Source organism: Giraffa tippelskirchi, chromosome X (assembly GCF_054371585.1).
Source record: "Giraffa tippelskirchi isolate mGirTip1 chromosome X, T2T-mGirTip1v1.2.pri, whole genome shotgun sequence".
Classification (NCBI taxonomy): Eukaryota; Metazoa; Chordata; class Mammalia; order Artiodactyla; family Giraffidae; genus Giraffa; species Giraffa tippelskirchi.
The window spans coordinates 140,238,270-140,258,296 of record NC_137289.1 but is presented as its reverse complement, the minus strand read 5'-3'; the positions used below and the strand labels follow the sequence as shown (position 1 = coordinate 140,258,296).

Sequence of the window (20,027 nt, the reverse complement as noted above, 5' to 3'; positions counted from 1 at the left end):
TCTGGGGATGTGGGCTTGAGCAGTACACTTAAGGTATATAAGGTTTTCACAAAAGTTGTTCGGGATCCTTGGCTATGAGGAGACTCTGCCTTGGGCCTGCCGGTGTAATAAACTGCACTCCACTATCTGCATTGTCCTTCTGAGTGAGTTTGTTTCCCGGAACGCATGGCTACAACACCATTACGTGGGTCCCAATTCAAATTTCTTTAATCAATAGAAAGCGAAGAGTGGGAGAAAAAGACAAAACAAGAACATCCCTCAAATACAGCTTGAAGGTTCCGATTAGCATAGACTTTGTGAAAATTAAGCAGAAACCTCAGTTAAATGGAGTCAGGAGGCCAGAAGAGGGAGCTCTCATGCATGTGTCAGTCAATATCAACACAGATCCCAACAGGAAGAGACATATTTTGCATCTCCAGCAAGAAAGGACAGTCCTACCAAGTGCAGGGGGAAGAAAGATTTTCTTCTTGCCTGGCAACATCTCAGCCAAAGAGAGACTGTCACAGCTCAGCCAATGAAAATCAACTATACTTCAAACTCTCAGTTTCCTTTATTGGACTTTTATTATTATATTTTTAATAACAGCTCCTCCCAATTTCCCCTTCTCCTTTATAAAAGAGTTTTTTCTCCTTTGCTTTACAGACTTCCATGCGGTTTACCATGTTTATATGTCCCAGACTGCAGTTCTTTGCTGTTCCCAAATAAACCTATCTTGCTAGTAAAATAATTGGCTGTTTTATTGTTTTAGGTTAATAACTTCTTGCATTTAGTAATAAGTCAACAGGAGTAGCCACCATCCTTAATTTGAGAATAGTCATCTGCTTGCATTGTCAGTAGATCCAAATCATGGTTGATTGGTAGAAACTGATATAGAAGGAAAACACTGGGCAAGTATTGAAGGAAGCCTCTCCCCAAACAAACTACCCTGTAGCTGCCAGAAAGCATGGGATGATTTTCCTGGTCCTATTTCTCTGCAATATTTGACAGTGTTGATCACGTCTCCCTTAAAATTCCTCTGTAGACTTCCATGACTCTATGCTTTCCTGATCATCTTTCATCCTTTCTGATAATTCTTTCTCAGTTCTAGAAGAGCAGGAAGATCAAGCAAGATAAGGACTAAGAAGTGACCACTGAGTAGTAGTTAGATGTCATCCAAAATTTTAAGAAAAGCAGTGGAGTGGAGGAAACAGGACAGATAGCCAAGAGCAAAGGAAACAGAGAGACTCTGGGCCTCCATTTCAAAAAGTGTGGAGACTTACTGCCTTTGTTTGCTTGCTTGCTTTTTCCTCTTCCTTGTCTACTTTATTAATACAGTTCTCCAAGCAGTTGGTATACATTTGCCATGCACAGGTGCTATTCCCAGAGCTGCTAAAATGCAGTGATGTCAAGAACCCTCCCAGTCAGCCAGGAGGAGGCACCTGAGATGAGATGCCAAGCACAGTGGGAATCACAGAAACTGTTGAATGCCCCAGGCATCCCCAGGTTACCTGGAGATATTTGTTTATAAAATTTGAGAGACTTGAACATATTTATGTAGGAAGATAAAAGCTAAAGATATGTACTTTCAAGTTGATACTTTATAAAATTGAACCTTACCACTTTAAGCCAGAGGCATCTATTGTCTAGAAGATCCTAAAGGTTATTACAGCAGGAATGCAAAGACAAGCTCTAGCTTTTAGTCACCAAAATAGGCTCTGAAACCCAATTCAGAGGTTGTGGTTCAGAATGAAACCCTTATTCCTATACAGTTTACTACCTATATTAACATGCCTTTACTATTTAGATGTCTTTATCAGCATGACTTAACTCTCCCAGGAACTCTTGCCTAGAAAGATAAAAATGTAAATACCTTTATTGTTCTGTTCAGTCTGACTAACCAACATCTCAATGCTGCTGCTGCTGCTGCTGCTGCTAAGTCGCCTCAGTCGTGTCCGACTCTGCGACCCCATAGACGGCAGCCCACCAGGCTCCCCCGTCCCTGGGATTCTCCAGGCAAGACTACTGGAGTGGGTTGCCATTTCCTTCTCCAATGCATGAAAGTGAAAAGTGAAAGTGAAGCCTCTCAGCTGTGTCCGACTCCTAGCGACCCCATGGACTGCAGCCCACCAGGCTCCTCCATCCATGGGATTTTCCAGGCAAGAGTACTGGAGTGAGTTGCCATTACCTTCTCCCAACATCTCCATAGATAGCATCAAACAACTCTTTGTTTTCTGAGACTTGATTGAAACACTTCATTGTGTCCATCTAGCCTAAACTACACTTACCATATCACACCAAGTTTTGATCCTTAATCCTCATCAAGCCCCCGGAACAAAAGACCAGCCTTAAACCAGAACTGTCAAAACATCTCATAAATCTCCCCAATTTCTCTGCGCCCTGTCGGCTTAAAAAAATACAAGAGAGCTGTGAGTTAAGTTTTATTTGAGGCAAAATGAGGACTGCGAGTTGTTTTATTTGAGGCAGCACAGGAGACAGCACCTCAAATTGTTGTTCAGTTGCTCTGTTGTGTCCCAACTCTTTGCAACACAATAGACTACAGCACATCAGGCTTTCCTGTCCTTCACTGTCTCCTGGAGTTTGCTCAAACCCATGTCCAGTCAACTAAAAATATAGTCACAACCTGAAAATAGAGAGTTATTTTATTTGGCGGGAATGTTTAGGACTCCGAGCCCGGGAGACAGCATCTCAGTAGCTCTGAGAAAACTGCTTTAAGGAGGCAGGAGAGGAAGTCAGGCTATATACAAGTTAGCAACAAAGGGAGCAGGCAGTCTGAACATCAAAGATCAGGTATCCAGTTAAAGAATTTAGCATTCTATGTATGGGAAGATGCAAGACTGTCTGGGCTCACTGAATTCATTCCTTTCATATGCACCTCAGCTATCCAGGGCCAATCCTGTTTCCTCGTTCACTTTGTTTCTTGCATTCCCTCAGCTCCTCAGCAAGCACCGTGGGGCGTGGCAGCGTCTGCTGAATTGCTGTTTTGGGAACCCTCATTCACATTGGGAGGCCAGAAATTGCTGATGGCTGTGACATTTCTTATTTATTAATATGGCAGGAAATATTTTCATTTCACACACTGATGCCATCCAACCATCTCATCCTCTGTTGTCCCCTTCTCATGCCCTCAATCTTTCCTGTCATGGTTTGTGCACAGATTGGAAAAGAATTTCCAGACATGAGGCAGCATGAGAGGAGAATAAAGTTTATTACAGTGGGAGACACTGTTAGAACAGCAGGCCAGAACCGATGTTGAATAGGGATCCTTGGTCCATTTTTATACCCAGGGTACATGGAGCAGGATAGGGGTCTTGTGGGTCATTTGCTGATTGGATGAGGCACGTATACTGGGTGGGGGAAGAGTAAGGCAAATACCTTCTCCCTATGGGGTAGGAGGGGAGACAGGTTATACTGCTCAGGAGGACCTGAAATTCGTTAATAGCTACAACATGGAGGGGGAGAGGGAAGGACAATAAGGGTCTGTTTTTTTCCGTTCCTGCATTCCAAGGCCCTCCTTGGTTTTTTGTTGTTTTTTTTTAACCTGTTCTTTCATCCTTGGGACACCACATTCCTCCCTCTATTTTTAGGGCCATTGGGAAGATCCCCTGGAGAAGGGAAAGGCTACCCACTCCAGTATTCTGGCCTGGAGAATTCCATGGACTGTATAGTCCATGGGGTTGCAAAGAGTTGGACACGACTGAGCAACTTTCACTTTTCTTTGGCCCCTTTTGATACCCTGCTCATGTCTGACTATCTACCTGTTTCCCTTCTCAGGTACTTGGGAACCAAGTCTCAAGGGAAAAGGGGCAATGATCGATCTGGCTTCTTCAGGCTGTACAGGGGTTTGGGTTTCCTTTGCTCTCTGTCAGGGTGCATTTACAGAGGGAGATAAGAGTCCATGAAATGATAAGGTAGCTTGTTTCAGCATTCTCTGGGTGTCGGCCAGGGGATATTCTTGTCATACTACCACCTGGAGATTTGTTGTATTCTAGAAAAAGCAATCTTAACGAGAAAGTTAAAGGTACACGGCCCAAAGATTAATAGTAGAAAAGCTGCTGAGGGGCTACCAAAGGAGAATCAGGACCAGACATTGGTTCATGATGTTAGTGTTTCTCTAAGGATGAGAAGATACAAGAATTTGGGCTCATAAAAATCTTTACCTGAAAACATCTGACTATCGGAATGCCTATTCTGGGTTTTTCCCAGAGCACAGAGTGCCTTATTTCTGATCTCCACCCTTGAACTCCTTTCAGTGGGTGTTGAAGGTCAGCAGCTTCAGTGGTCATTATTTAATCTTTGTAGAGGCAGCTGACAAATGCCAATTTCCAGTTGGCAGGGCCCCTTCATAGCCACATATTGACCATACTCTGGGGGCATTTCATGGCCATTGTGACCTGTGGTGCAGGGGAGGCTTATTCCCAGGTCTAGTGAAGATTCCATTGATAGGCCACTCAATGTGCTGTTACTAGACCAGGCCTTGTGAGTAGCAAAAGTCTCTGGACCATACCTGTCTTACTAGCCTCTTGCTCCAGGAAAATGTTCCCTCTTGTTGCTTCTTCCCATATCTAGAGTTACATTATTACATTGATCTCATATGGAATTGCATATCAGCATTTTATCACAGGCTCAATTACACATTTGGTAACGTAAGAAATAATCTTCTGAAACAAATGACATAGAAAATAATATAGCTAGCAATTATTAGTAAGATCATAAGTAAGAATTTAAGTCAAGAACTATCATTAGGTATAGCCCTGTATACCCCAGGTCATCTGACTTAGTTAACCAATTATCAGTTCAGTTCAGTTCAGTTCAGTCGAGTCCGATTCTTTGCAACCCCACGGACTGCAGCACGCCAGGCCTCCCTGTCCATCACCAACTCCCAGAGTCTACTCCCAGAGTCAACATGTCTGTTGAGTCAGTGATGCCATCCAATCATCTCATCCTCTGTCATCCTTATCTCCTCCCACCTTCGATCTGTCCCAGCACCAGGGTCTTTTCAAATGAGTCAGTTCTTGTTCAGGTGGTCAAAATATTGGAGCTTCAGCTTCGGTATCAGTCCTTCCAATGAATATTCAGGACTGGTTTCCTTTAGGATGGACTGGTTGGATCTCCTTGCTGTCCAAGGTATTCTCAACAGTCTTCTCCAACAGTTCAAAAGCATTAATTCTTCGGCGCTCAGCTTTCTCTATAGCCCAACTCTCACATCCATACATGACTATCGGAAAAACTGTAGCTTTGACTAGACAGACCTTTGTTGGCAAAGTAATATCTCTGATTTTTAATATGTTGTCTTGGTTGGTCATAGCTTTTCTTCCAAGGAGCAAGTATCTTTAATTTCATGGCTGAAGTCACCATCCTCAGTGATTTTGGAGCCCAAGAAAGTGAAGTCTGTCACTGTTTCCATTGTTTCCCCATCTATTTGCCATGAACTGATGGGACCAAATGCCATGATCTTCGTTTTCTGAATTTTGACTTTTAAGCCAACTTTTAAAGCTAGTTTTAGAAAAGGCAGAGGAACCAGAGATCAAATTGCCAACATCCATTGGATCATCAAAAAGCAAGGGAGTTCCAGAAAAACATCTGCTTCATTGACTATGCCAAAGCCTTTGACTGTGTGGACCACAACAAACTCTGGAAAATTCTGAAAGAGATGGGAATGCCAGACCATGTGATCTGCCTCTTGAGAAGTCTGTATGCAGGTCAGGAAGCAACAGTTAGAACTGGACATGGAAAAACAGACTGGATCCAAATAGGAAAAGGAATACGTCAAGGCTGTATATTGTCACCCTGCTTATTTAACTTATATGCAGAGTACATCATGAGAAACGCTGGACTGGAGGAAGCACAAGCTGGAATCAAGATTGCTGGGAGAAATATCAATAACCTCAGATATGCAGATGACACCACCTTCATGCAGGAAGTGAAGAAGAACTAAAGAGCCTCTTGATGAAAGTGGAAGAGGAGAGTGAAAAAGTTGGCTTAAAGCTCAACATTCAGAAAACTAAGATCATGGCATCCGGTCCCATCACTTCATGGCAAATAGATGGAGAAACAGTGGAAACAGTGGCAGACTTTATTTTGAGGGGCTCCAAAATCACTGCAGATGGTGACGGCAGCCATGAAATTAAAAGACGCTTGTTCCTTGGAAGAAAAGCTGTGACCAACCTAGACAGCATTCTGAAAAGCAGAGATATTACTTTGCCGACAAAGGTCCATCTAGTCAAAGCTATGGTTTTTCCAGTAGTATGTATGGATGTGAGAGTTGGACTGTAAAGCAAGCTGAGCACCAAAGAATTGATGCTCTTGAACTGTGGTGCTGGAGAAGGCTCTTGAGAGTCCCTTGGACTGCAAGGAGATCCAACCTGGATATTCATTGGAAGGACTGATGTTGAAGCTGAAGCTCCAATACTTTGGCCACCTGATGCAAAGAGACAACTCATTGGAAAAGACCCTGGTGCTGGGAAAGATTGAAGGCAGGAGGAGAAAGGGATGACAGAGGATGAGATGGTTGGATGGCATCACTGACACAATGAATATGAGTTTGAGCAAACTCTGGGAGATAGTGAAGGACAGGGAAACCTGGCGTGCTGCCGGCAATGGGATTGCAGAGTCGGACATGACTTAGCGACTGAACAACAACATGCATAACTGAATCACTTTGCTCTACACCTGAAACTAACACAATATTGTAAATCAACTCTACTTCAAGAAAAGAAAATACAAAGAAACAAACAGACAAAAAAGCTGACAAAACTTAGAGGAGGAACCCAGGTCTCTAAAGAGGGGGTGCTGTCGATGCCAGGGTCTTTGAGGACTCTGTGGTGAGGTTGGTTCAAGAGAAAAGCTGTAAGAGAGAATCAATGGCAACCACTGAAGGCGTTACAACCAGGAGAAGACCGCTGCTGAGTTTGTGCTTACAGAACCGAGAAACAAGTCCCTTTTCTGCTTCAGCTTGCCCTCTAGCACTTCCCAGTGGCAGGAGCTAACAGGGAACAGTGGGCCAAGGAGAAGGGCAGGGCATGGCAGCTCCAGAGGAAAGCTTCACGACCAGCGCAGTTGCCCAACTTCAGCTCCGGGTGGGCTTTGGTGGTGTCAGTGGCCCGAATGACAGAGGGACATATTTACAGTGTCATTATCCATGCTAAATTTCTAAAAATAATTTCTTAGTATCATCGGCTATCCAGTTCATTTTCAAATTTACCCTATTGTCTCAAAGGTGTATACAGTGTAAGTATATATCTAATATCACATACTATATTTTTTAATTCATTGAGGTGAAAGTCACATCCCATAAAGTTAGCTACTTTAAAGTGAGCAATTCAGTAACATTGGGTATGTTCACAATATTGTGCAACCACCACCTCTATCTAGTTCAAAAACATTTCCATCCCTCCAATATAAAACCCTTTACCCAGTAGGCAGTTTCTCCCCATTCCTCTGCTCCCCCAACTACCAATCTTCCTTCTGTCTGAATATTTGATATAAATGCAATCATGCAATATGTGACCTTTTCTCAGGCTTCTTTCACTCAGCACACTGTATACAAATTTCTATAGGTACATATATATATATATGTATATATGTAATTTTTAAAGTACCATTCATGTTGGAAAGGCAGCTGGCAGTGAGTGTAACACTTCATCATTCCTAATATTATTAACTTTTCTCTTTCTTTTATTTTTTGATCAGTCAGTGTTTCATTGAGTCTAATTTTGGCTTATATTCATGCATTCATTTCTACTATCTTTTTTATTCTTTCTAGTTTTTTTGATCTGTAATGAAATTGCCTTATTGATGTTTCATATTCTGAAAACAATATATATACTGCAGATGGCCAAAATACACATGCAAAGATGATTCACAACACTAATTATTAGAGGAATACAAATCAAAACTACAGTGCGGTACTACCTCACCCTGGTCAGAATGGCCATCATCAAAAAATCTACAAACAATAAATGCTGGAGAGGGTGTGGAGAAAAGGGAACCCTTCTACACTGTTGGTGGGAATGTAAATTGGTGCAGCCACTATGGAGAATAGTATGGAGGTTCCTTAAAAAACTAAAACTAAAACTACCATATGACCCAGCAATCCTAGTCCTCGGCATATATCCAGAAAAAAACCATAATTCAAAAGCCTACATTCACCCCAGTGTTCATTGCAGCACTATTTACAATAGACAGGACATGGAAGCAACCTAAATGTCCATTAACAGAGGAACGGATAAAGCAGATGTGGCACATACATACAATGAAATATTACTCAGCCATTAAAAAAAGGAAAATAATGCCATTTGCAGCAATATGGATGGACCTAGAGATCGTCATACTGAGTGAAGTAAGTCAGACACAGAAAGACAAATATCATATAATATTGCTTATACGTGGAATCTAAAAATGGGTACAAATGAACTTATTTACAAAACAGAGGTAGAGTCATAGATGTAGAAAACAAGCGCATGGTTACCAGGGGATGGGGGGGGTCAACGGAGAGAATGGGATTGATATATACATACTATTTTATATATATGGGCTTTTTGCCCAGACCACACAGCACGTGGAGCTTCCCGCAACTAGGGATTGAGCCCACACCCCCTGCAGGGGAAGTGCGGCGTCTTAACCGCTGGACCACAGAGGAAGCCCCACACTACTATATATAAGATAGATAACTAATAAGGGCCTACTGTATAGCACAGGGCATTCTATTCAATACTCTGTAATGGCCTATATGGGAAAGAATCTAAAAAAAGAGTGGCTGTGTGGATGGATATATATGTATATGTATAACTGGTTCATTTTGCTGTACACCTGAAACTAACGCAAGATTGTGAATCAAATATATTCCAATAAAATACTAGTATATAGCGAGTGAAAAGCTTTCAGATTAATATAGAGTAAAAAACGATCACCTGCAATGGTACTTCCAAGACAGAGCCATTATTAACACTGTATTGGACAGTCTTCCAGTTTTTTCTAGATACACCAGTGGTAGGACAAACATGCATTTTTTCAACTTTTTTTTTAACAGTAAAATATACATAACATAAAATTGACCATTTTTAACCATTTAGTAATAGAATACGGTGATTTTGCATCCCTTGTGAATGGGTGACCAGGGAACTGAATATCAACAGGTCTCAAGGTCCACTGGGAGAAACCAGCCGTCATTTATATGCCTCCTGACGCCAAACACCCACCGCATAAGTTTGTGTCAACGTGATCAAAAGTGAGTGGGATCAAGCCTGGGCATCCAACTGCCAGTTGGCCGGAAATACCAAGGGGCGGGGTTAGTTACTCCTGGAGCTGCGCTTAGAGTTTGCAATCAGAGACGCGCAGGCTGCAGAGAGCAGCGGAGTTAAAGGGCTAGGGTTCCTCTATAGATAAGTTGTAAAGAAAATAAAGAGATGGGAGGGACACTGCAGATAAAACCGACTTAAAGGACATATAAAAAATGGGCAAGACTAAACGATACTGTCTAGGGGTGCACATGGGGTGAACCACAAAGAAACCTGATGACCACAGGAGTCTCCTGGGGAGGGAGGGGGCGGGACTCAGCCAGGATCCTCAGAGGGGATGGGGATGAGGGGGCTGGCAAAGCTCTATTTCTTGATCTGCACTATGGTTACCAGGGTGTTTGCTTGAAAATACTATATTAAGCTACACATTTGTTTGTGTGTTCTACTTTTCTTTCCAAGAAAAAAAAAAAGGTTAAAAATAATCAACGGTTTCCAGGAATTCCCTGGCAGTCCAGTGGTTAGAACTTTGAGCGTTCACTGACAGGACCCAGGTTCAATCCCTAGTCAGGGAACTATGATCCCATGTTCCCTCTCCACACATCCCCATCTCTCAACTCCCACTACGCGGAAGCCACCATTCTCATCTCTAAACAGTCTGTTTTACTTGCAATGATAGTTTGGACTAATAGGCTTGGGATTTTTTTTTAAGCTGTCTTATGATTTTCAGTTTTAGATCATGGTAGAGACTTCTACCTGCCCATTTTGAGATCAATTCTTCCTTCTTCCTTAGTAATAGGAATAACCGCAAAGTACTAGTTGGACACATGGACGTCAAGAATAAGACCTTATTTCCCAGCTTCCTTTGGAGCTGAGCCGGCAAAGTGTCTGTAAGTGGAAGCGTAGCGTGGCTGGTTTCTTCTTACAGGACAGCAGATGGTGCCATTTGCCTCTTGTCCCTTTCCTCCATCCAGATGCTGGGAAGGCAAGTAAATAACCCTTCTAGGCCAGCATCAGTCATGTCTGACTCTTTGCGACCCCATGGACTGTAGCCCACTAGGCTCCTCTGTCCATGGGATTCTCCAAGCAAGAATACTGGAATGGTTTGCCATTTCCTCCTTCAGGGGATCTTCCCGACCCAGGGATCGAACCTGGGTCTCCCATATTACAGGCAGATTCTTTACCATTTGAGCCACCAGGGATTCCCCTCTAGGCCAACACACACATGAAAAGATGCTCAACATCACTAATTTTTTTTAAGGAAATACAAATCAAAACTACAATGAGATATTACCTCAGGCTTGTTAGAATGGTTATTATCAAAAAGGCAAAAAATAACAAGTGTTGTTGAGGGGAGGGAGGTGGAAGGGGGGTTCTGGAAGGGGAAAACATGTACACCCATGGTGGAGTCATGTCAATGTATGGCAAAACAAATGTAAATAAATAAATAAATAAACAAGTGTTGTTGAGAATGTGGAGAAAAGGAAACTCCCATACACTGATTGCGGGACCGTAAATTTGTGCAGCCACTATAGAAAATAGCGTAGAGACTCTTCCTAAAATTAAGAACAGAACTACCATACGATCCAGCTATTTCACTTCTGGCTATTTATCTGAAGAATACAAAAACACTAATTTGAAAAGATATATGCACCTCTATGTTCATTGACGGGTTTCCCCGGAAAAGAATTCAGGAGACACAGGAGGTGCAGGTTTGATCCCTGGTTTGGGAAGATCCCCTGGAGGAGGGCATGGCAACCCACTCCAAATCCCATGGCCAGAGGAGCCTGGCGGGCTACAGTGCATAGGGTCATAAAGAGTCAGACACGACTGAAGCAACTTAGCACGCACACACCCGCCACCGATCAGGAAAGGGAATGCCCATGGAAGTACCTCTGCTCAAGGCTGATCGACAGTTTTAAGTTATATAACAACAGGAACCCAGCAGAGGAAAAGGAAGGAGGATCCCTGCTCAAGAGAATAAATGGTCCAGATTGGACTAGAGAAAGGCATAAGATTTCTGGAGGGATGTTTCCTGAAGTAATTGAAATGACTAAATTACCTGTCGTGTTGGAATATATTGAAAGTAGACTAATATTTCTAGCAGAGACTCAGGAAAAGAGTGAGTCATAGGTGTATAGAAAATCAAGCAAATAAAAACTAAGACAATTGTGAAGTCAGAGACCAAAAGAAATGTTGAAGAAGAAAAGTAATGTAGGGGGACTTTCCAGGTCCTGCTAGAATCTGCCTTGCAATGTAGGTGACACAGGTTCGATTCCTTGTCAAAGAACTAGGATCCCGCATGCCGTGGAGCAACTAAGCCCAAGAGCCACCTCAGCAAAGGATCCCATGTGCCACAACTAAGACCAGATGCAGCCAAATAAATAATTATTTTTTTAAAAAAGAAAAGTAATGTATTCATAGGTCACTTGATGGCTAGCTTGTGAATAATATTCACATGAAATAATGTAAAAAAAGAGATTAGATTAACAAAAACAACTATATCTGGAAGATGATGATGGGGAAAGGCCTGTGTATGTGTACACGTGTGTGTGTATGTGTGCTGGAAAAGTTTCCTTAGTTCTTTCTTAATTTTCTCCTTTTCATTTTGTTTTCTCTTTCTGGACTTCTTGTAGCTAGATACAGTACATTCTGGAATGAGCCCCTAATTTTTGTCTTTTCTCTCCCGTTTTTCTACCTCGTGTTTTGCTCTGTTTTCTAGAAGACAGTCTCAACTGTATCTTCTAATACTACTTCTAATGACGTTTTGACCTATAACATCACATTGCTGCCCCTTCTAATGCAGACACTGTTAGTAGAGAGGATGGAGAGAAATGATACTGGAGAGGGAAGTAGCCTGGCCAGCCACACTTTTCTATCTTTGGCTATATCCCGTATCTCATTCCTGCTATTATTTGTGGCTTCTTCTTTTCTTTCATCAACTCTTTTAAAAAATCATTTTGGCTTCCTAGATTCTTTGTCTTGTATTTCTGCTATGCTTATTTATTCTTTCCTTTTTAGTTGTTGTTGGCCAGACCTCGACCAGGGATTGAACCCTGGACCATGGCAGTGACAACACCAAATCCTAACCATTAGACCACCAGGGAACTCTTTATCTTTGCTTATTATGAAATCCTTTTGTTAGGGGAAGTACACTGAAACCGCCCACCCTGGCCAGGCACCATAGTAACCATTTACGTGTTATTTTAGACAGGAGGTCCTGGTAAGGAACACGGAACTAACAAGCCGCCACCAACTGCAAGAATTCAGGAAAGGTCAAAAGGAGACGGCACGTGTCCTTCCACCTCCCAGAATCCTCCTCGCTGGCATCGGTCTTGGCTGAGCAATGCGTGCGCCACTAGGAAGGACCCTGAGTCAGAAGGACTGACCAAAGGCAACCTGGAAATGAACCCCATCACCATAAGAAAAACAACAGCACTGCTCCGCCTTTTCAAATCTTTGCTGCGGCAAGACAGAACAGAGGACGTGACACACTATCCGGACCTGAGTGGTTGCCCTGACCCGGAAGTCACCTGGCTGAAACAACCTCAGCTGGGCCTCAGTGAGGTGGAGACCGAGCACAGCAGAAGCCCAACCCGGAGAAAGCTCTCGCTGTGGAAGCTGAACGCGAAGGAAACCCAGCACAGTGGAAGGAACAAGAAGCCTAGCGTGCTGGAAACCAGGACAGCAAAACCAGCTCGGCAGAACGCTCACGCGGGCTCAGTCTCAGATTCCAGAAGACCTCCGGGTAAGGTAGGAAGTCCTCGCCCCTATGGCTAGAGGGACATATGACTACCAAAGTCTTAATTCCTTTACAGTCTCTCGTTTCTTGTTTCCTGGAACCCCCCGTGAACAGGCAAGCGGCAGTGGATGCAACTGAGGGACTCTGGCAGGAGCTACTCTTCAGTGCGTCCTGAAGGCTCCACTAACTGCTGCGCCCTGGTAGCTGTTGCCTAAGCGGGTGAGGGTTCTTCTGTCCTTAATCTCCTTTGTGCCAAGGATCAGGCCAATGAAAATTGTGGGCACAGGTCAGGCACTTAGCAGTTTTTCTGGCAGGTGATTAAGGGGGTTCCTCGGCATGTTCTCCCCATTGCTTTTTCCTTCCGTCCTTCAGCGCCTCTTTCCATCTATGCTACTGTTTACAAAGTATTGGGCAGGTCATCGTCTTTCCATTTCCTCAATTCCAAAATTGTGCTTGAAACCGTTTACCCAAGATTGGGACTCGAATGCTGCGGGAAGGACTCAAACCCAGCCAAAACCCAAGGTGCCTTATTTCAGGATCTAATGAAGCTCAGGTTCTTGATATCTCATTGCAAAATGAATTCAGTGAGAGACAAAGGGATAGGTAAGAAATGGATTTGTTCAGATTCAGAGAGAAGCACACTCCACAGAGTGTGGGCCATCACAGAGGGTGAGTGAGGCAGCCATGAAATGTGGTGTGGTTAGTTTTTATGGGCTTGGTAATTTCATATGCTAATGAGTGGGAGGATCATTCCAACAACTGGGAAACCACCCAGTCCTTGGTCTTTTGATAGTGCCTTGGAACTGTCATGGTGCCTCTGGGTGTGTCTAGCTTACAGATTGAGGATCAAGGTTTAGTTGAAGTAAACTTGACTGCCACTTTGGACCCTTTTGATTTTAATTGGTTTATGTTATGTCCTTGGGCTATGTCATTCTTTCAAAAGTTGTGCCCTGCCTCCATCCCTCCTGTTTCATGCTCTTTTCATGAGCCCCATCTGGGCTCACAGTGTTGCATCTACAATCTTCTGCCGGGACAAACCAGAAAACAGCTGGCCCTTGGAAAGAAAATACTGTATAATGTCCAATCCCTCTAGAGATTCATGCCTTCATCTTCCATGTTTCCTACAACATCTGTGACAACAGCACCTCTCAGTGAACCCTCTAGGGCAGGTGACAGGCACACAAATGCCTGCTAGAAGTCCATCTGTTGGTGGCATCCCTTCAAGGGCAATTGGGCTTCCAAAGACAACGTTTGCCACTTTGGAGGTTAGCTCTGCAGGCCATTTGTGCCCAAACCTTACCACCCTTCTAAAGCTGTGAACATACCCCCAGATCAAATCTCTACTCCACATTTGTTGAACAGCTGGTCTCTTGCCTCTTATCATTTTGTCCTTAAGTCACTTACTAACTCCTACAACCAGAACCCTGCCCCCTCTGCAGGCAATATCCAGCTCCAGCCAGTCTATTATTAAAGCACCCTTAACGCCCCTAACAGGACCAGATAACCCACTCCTTTGTCATTCAGTTCAGTTCAGTTCAGTCACTCAGTCATGTCCAACTCTTTGCGACCCCATGAATTGCAGCACGCCAGGCCTCCCTGTCCATCACCAACTCCCGGAGTTTACCCAAACCCATGTCCATCGAGTCAGTGATGCCATCCAACCATCTCATCGTCTGTCGTCCCCTTCTCCTCCTGCCCCCAATCCTTCTCAGCATTAGGGTCTTTTCCAAAGAGTCAACTCTTCGCATAAGGTGGTCAAAGTATTGGAGTTTCAGCGTCGACATCAGTCCTTTCAATGAATATTCAGGACTGATTTCCTTTGGGATTGACTGGTTGGATCTCCTTGCAGTCCAAGGGACTCTCAAGCGTCTTCTCCAACACCACAGTTCAAAAGCATCCATTCTTCGGTGCTCAGGTTTCTTTATAGTCCAACTCTCTCATCCATACATGACCACTGGAAAAACCATAGCTTTGACTAAACGGACGTTTGTTGGCAAAGTAATGTCTCTGCTTTTTGTATGCTGTCTAGGTTGGCGATACCTTTTCTCCCAAGGAGCAAGCGTCTTTAAATTTCACGGCTGAAGTCACCGTCCGCAGTAATTCTGGACCCCCCAAAAATAAAGTCTCTCACTGTTTTCATTGTTTTCCCATTTATTTGCCATGAAGTGATGGAACTGGATGCCATGATCTTCGTTTTTTGAATGTTGAGTTTTAAGCTGGCTATTTCACTCCCCTCTCTCACCCTCATAAAGAGGCTCTTTAGTTCTTCCGTTTCTGTCATAAGGGTGCTTTCTGCCATAAGGGTGGTGTCATCTGCATATCTGAGGTTATTGATATTTCTCCCGGCAATCTTGATTCCAGCTCATGCTTCATCCAGCCTGGCATTTTGCATGATGTAGCCTGCATGTAAGTTAAATAAGCAGGGTGACAATATGGAGCTTTTACGTACTCCTTTCCCGTTTTGGAACCAGTCTGTGTACCATGTCCTGTTCTAACTGTCGCTTCATACCTGCATACAGATTTCTCAAGAGGCAGGTAAGGTGGTCTGGTATTCCCATCTCTTGAAGAATTTTCCACAGTTTGTTTTGATCCACACAGTCAAAGGCTTTGGCATGGTCAATAAAGCAGAAAACCTTGTGCGCACCAGGACTCAGGAAAAAGGAGCGGTGACCCCACAAGAGACTGACCCAAACTTGCCCGTGAGTGTCCAGGCATTCAAGCAGAGGTATGGGTCAGCGGTGGCCTGCTGCAGAGTCAAGGGTACTGACTGCAGCAGTGCCTGCAAGGGAACTTTTGAAGGAGGTGGCCATTATCTTCATTACCTCCATCATAGTTTGGCCTCAGGTCAAAAAACAGGGAGGGAACACGGCCCTGCCCATCAACAGAAAATTGGATTAAATGTTTACTGAGTATGGTCTCACCATTCAGAACAAGACCCAGTTTCCCCACAGTCAGTCTCTCCCATCAGGAAGCTTTTATAAGCCTCCTATCCTTATTCATCAGAGGGCAGACAGAATGAAAACCACAGTCTCAGAAAAATAACCAAACTGATCAAATGGACCACAGCCATATCTAACTCAATGAAACTATGAGCCATGCCGAGTAGGACCTGCCAAGATGGACGGGTCATGGTGGAGGGTTCTGACAAAACATGGTCCAGTGGAGAAGGGAATGGCAAACCACTTCAATGTTCTTGCCTTGAGAACCCCATGAACAGTATGAAAAGGCAAAAAGATAGGACACTGAAAGATGAACTCCCCAAGTCAGTAGGTGCCCAGTATGCTACTGGAGAAGAGTGGAGAAATAACTTCAGAAAGAATGAAGATCTATGTCCATTTCCAAGACAAACCATTCAATACCACAGTAAGCCAAGTCTATGCCCCAACCAGTAATGCTGAAGAAGCTGAACGGTTCTATGAAGACCTACAAGACATTCTAGAACAAACACACAAAAAAGATGTCCTTTGCATTATACGGGACTGGATTGCAAAAGTAGGAGGTCTAGAGATTTCTGGAGTAACAGGCAAATTTGGCCCTGGAATACAAAATGATGCACATCAAAGGCTAACAGAGTTATGCCAAGAGAACGCACTGGTCATAGCAAACACCCTTTTCCAACAACACAAGAGAAGACTCTACACATGGACATCAACAGATGATCAATACCAAAATCAGGTTGATTATATTCTTTGCAGCCAAAGATGGAGAAGCTCTATACAGTCAGAAAAACAAGACTGGGAGCTGACTGTGGCTCAGATCAGGAACTCCTCATTCCAAAATTTAGACTTAAATTGAATAAAGTAGGAAAAACCACTAGACCATTATGACCTAAATCAAATCCCTTATGATTATACAGTGGAAGTGACAAATAGATTCAAGGCATTAGATGTGATAGAGTGCCTAGAGAACTGTGGATGGAGGTTCATGACATTGTACAGGAAGCAGTGATTAAGACCATCCCCAAGAAAAAGAAATGCAAAAAGGCAAAATGGTTGTCTGAGGAGGCCTTACAAATAGCTAAGAGAAGAAGAGAAGCTAAAGGTAAAGGAGAAAAGGAAAGATACACCCATTTGAATGCAGAGTTCCACAGAATAGCAAGGAGAGAAAAGAAAGCCTTCCTCATTGATCAATGCAAAGAAATAGAGGAAATCAATAGAATGGGAAAGACTAGAGATTTCTTCAAGAAAATTAGAGATACCAAGGGAACATTTCATGCAAAGATGGGCACAATAAAGGACAGAAATGGTATGGACCTAACAGAAGCAGAAGATATTAAGGAGAGGTGGCAAGAATACACAGAAGAACTATACAAAAAAGATCTTCAAGACACAGATAACCATGATGGTGTAATCACTCACCTAGAGCCAATCTTCCTGGAATGCGACGTCAAGTGGGCCTTTGGAAGCATCACTACAAACAAAGCTAGTGAAGAGAATGGAATTCCAGTTGAGCTATTTCAAATCATAACAGATGATGGTATGAAAGACATACACTCAATATGCCAGCAAATTAGGAAAACTCGGCACTGGCCAGAAGACTGGAAAATGTCAGTTTTCATTCTAATTTCAAAGAAAGGCAATGCCAAAGAATGCTCAAACTACCACACAACTGCACTCATCTCACAGGCTAGCAAACTAATGCTCAAAATTCTCCAAGGTAGGCTTCAACACTATGTGAATGGTGAACTTCCAGATGTTCAAGCTGGATTTAGAAAAGGCAGAGGAACCAGAGACCAGATTGCCAACATCCGTTGGATTGCTGAAAAAGCAAGAGCATTCCAGAAAAAAAAAGCAAGTTCCAAAAAGAAGCAAGAGAGTTCTGCTTTATTGACTACGCCAAAGCCTTTGACTGCGTGGCTCACAACACACCGTGGAAAACTCTTCAAAAGATGGGAATACCAGACCATCTGACCTGCCTCTTGAGAAATCTATATGCAGGTCAAGAAGCAACAGTTACTGAGATGGATGAAACTGGAGCCCATTATACAGAGTGAAGTAAGCCAGAAAGAAAAACAACAATACAGTATACTAATGCATATATATGGAATTTGAAAGATGGTAACGATAACCCTATATGCGAGACAGAATAAGAGACACAGATGCATGGAACAATTTTATGGACTCTGAGGGAGAAGGTGAGGGTGGGACGTTCTGGGAGAATAGCATTGAAACATGTATATTATCATATGTGAAACAGAACACCATTCCATGTTTGATGCATGTGACAAGGGCTCAGGGCCGGGGCAATGGGATGATCCAGAAGGATGGGATGGGGAGGGAGGTGGGTGGGGGGTCCAGGAAGGGGAACACATGTAAACCCATGGCTGATTCATGTCAATGTATGGCAAAAACTATTACAATATTGTAAAGTAATTAGCCCCCAACTAAAATAAATAAATTTATTAAAAAAAAAAAAAAAAGAAGCAACAGTTACAACTGGACATGGAACGAGAGACTGGTTCCAAATCGGGAAAGGAAAACGTCAAGGCTGTATATTGTCACCCTGCTTATTTAACTTACATGCAGCATACATCATGCAAAATGCCAGGTAGGATGAATCACAATCTAGAATCAAGATTTCCAGGAGAAACATCAATAACCTCCGAAATGCAGATAACACCACCCTTATGGCAGAAAGCGAAAAACAACTAAAGAGCCTCTTGTTGAATGTCACAGACGAGAGTGAAAAAGGTGGCTTAAAAGTCACAATTCAGAACATGAAGATCATGGCATCTGGTCTCATCACTTCATGGCAAATAGATGGGGAAACAATGGAAACAATGACAGAGTTTACATTCTTGTACTCCAAAATCACAGAGGTTGGTGACTTCAGCCATGAAATGATAAGACGCTTGCTACTTGGAAGAAAAGCTATGACCAACCAAGACAGCATATTAAAAAGCAGAGATATTACTTCACCGAAAAAGGTCCGTCCATTCAAGGTATGGTTTTTCCAATAGTCATGTACGGATGTGAGAGTTGGACTGTAAAGAAACCTGGAGACTGAAGCACTGACGCTTTTGGACTGACGTCTTGGAGAAGACTCTTGAGAGTGCCTTGGTCGGCAAGGAGATCCAAGCAGCGCATCCTAAAGGAGGTCAGTACAATATCACAATATTGTAAAGTAATTAGCCCCCAACTAAAATAAATAAATTTATTAAAAAAATAAAAAAAATAATAAAGGAGGTCAGTCCTGAATATTCATTTGACACTGAAAGTTCAATACTTTGGCCACCTGATGCAAAGAACTGACTTACTCGAATAGACCCTGATGCTGTGAAGGACTCAAGGTGGGAGGATGAAGAAGATGACAGAAAATGAGACGCTTAGACATAGCACCATTGATTCGAAGGGCATGAGTATGAAAAAGCTCTGAGAAAGGATGACAGGGAAACCTGAAGTGCTGCAGTCCGTGGGGTCACAAAATAGTCGCACAGGACTGACAGCGTCCACCAAGCAGTCCAAAGCCTAACCTCATGATTTCCCGAGATAAACACACAGAAAGCTGTTAAACATAGAAACCGTATAAAAACCCCTGTCTCAAAACCCCACTCCAGTATTCCTGCATGGAAAATTCTATGGACAGAGAAGTTTGGTAGACCACAGTTCATGCGATCCACTTAGAGCCGGACGCAACTAAGCGGCTTAACTTTCATGCATGGGTGAAAGAAACAACAACCCACTCTTGGTGTTTTAGCCTGGAGAATCCTACGAATGGTGGAGCCTTGTTGGTTGTCGCTTATGGGAATCATACAGACTAGAACACGATTGAACTGATTTTGCAACAACAGCAAAACTACCACCTTGTAAAGTCTGTTTTTACACACAACAATATTGGTCTTGTCTATTTCATCACAAGACCTCCAAAAATTATGTAAAGCGTGGTAATAGTTCTTCTTCGGGCGTAACTAACCGAGTCTTAGCATAAAAACAAAAACTCAGTTAGAAGCCCGAATAAGAACCAATCTACCCATGGTGAACTGTGCCTGAGCACACGGGGTGGGTAACACGCACACCTACTGCTGTGAGGGTGAGGCACGTCAAGCGTAAATC

General features: G+C 43.1%; 1 protein-coding gene across 1 annotated transcript in view; it reads left to right on the top strand.

The window, feature by feature from the left end:
* Window positions 1-15,114, top strand: part of LOC145536106 (uncharacterized) — a 77,298-nt gene extending 62,184 nt beyond the window's left edge. Inside the window, exon 3 of the mRNA XM_081564717.1 lies at window positions 12,444-15,114. Within this exon, the coding sequence (XP_081420843.1) occupies window positions 12,444-13,013 (570 nt within the window). The 3' untranslated portion in view covers window positions 13,014-15,114. The remainder of the gene's footprint in view (window positions 1-12,443) is intronic.
* Window positions 15,115-20,027: the final 4,913 nt, after the last annotated feature.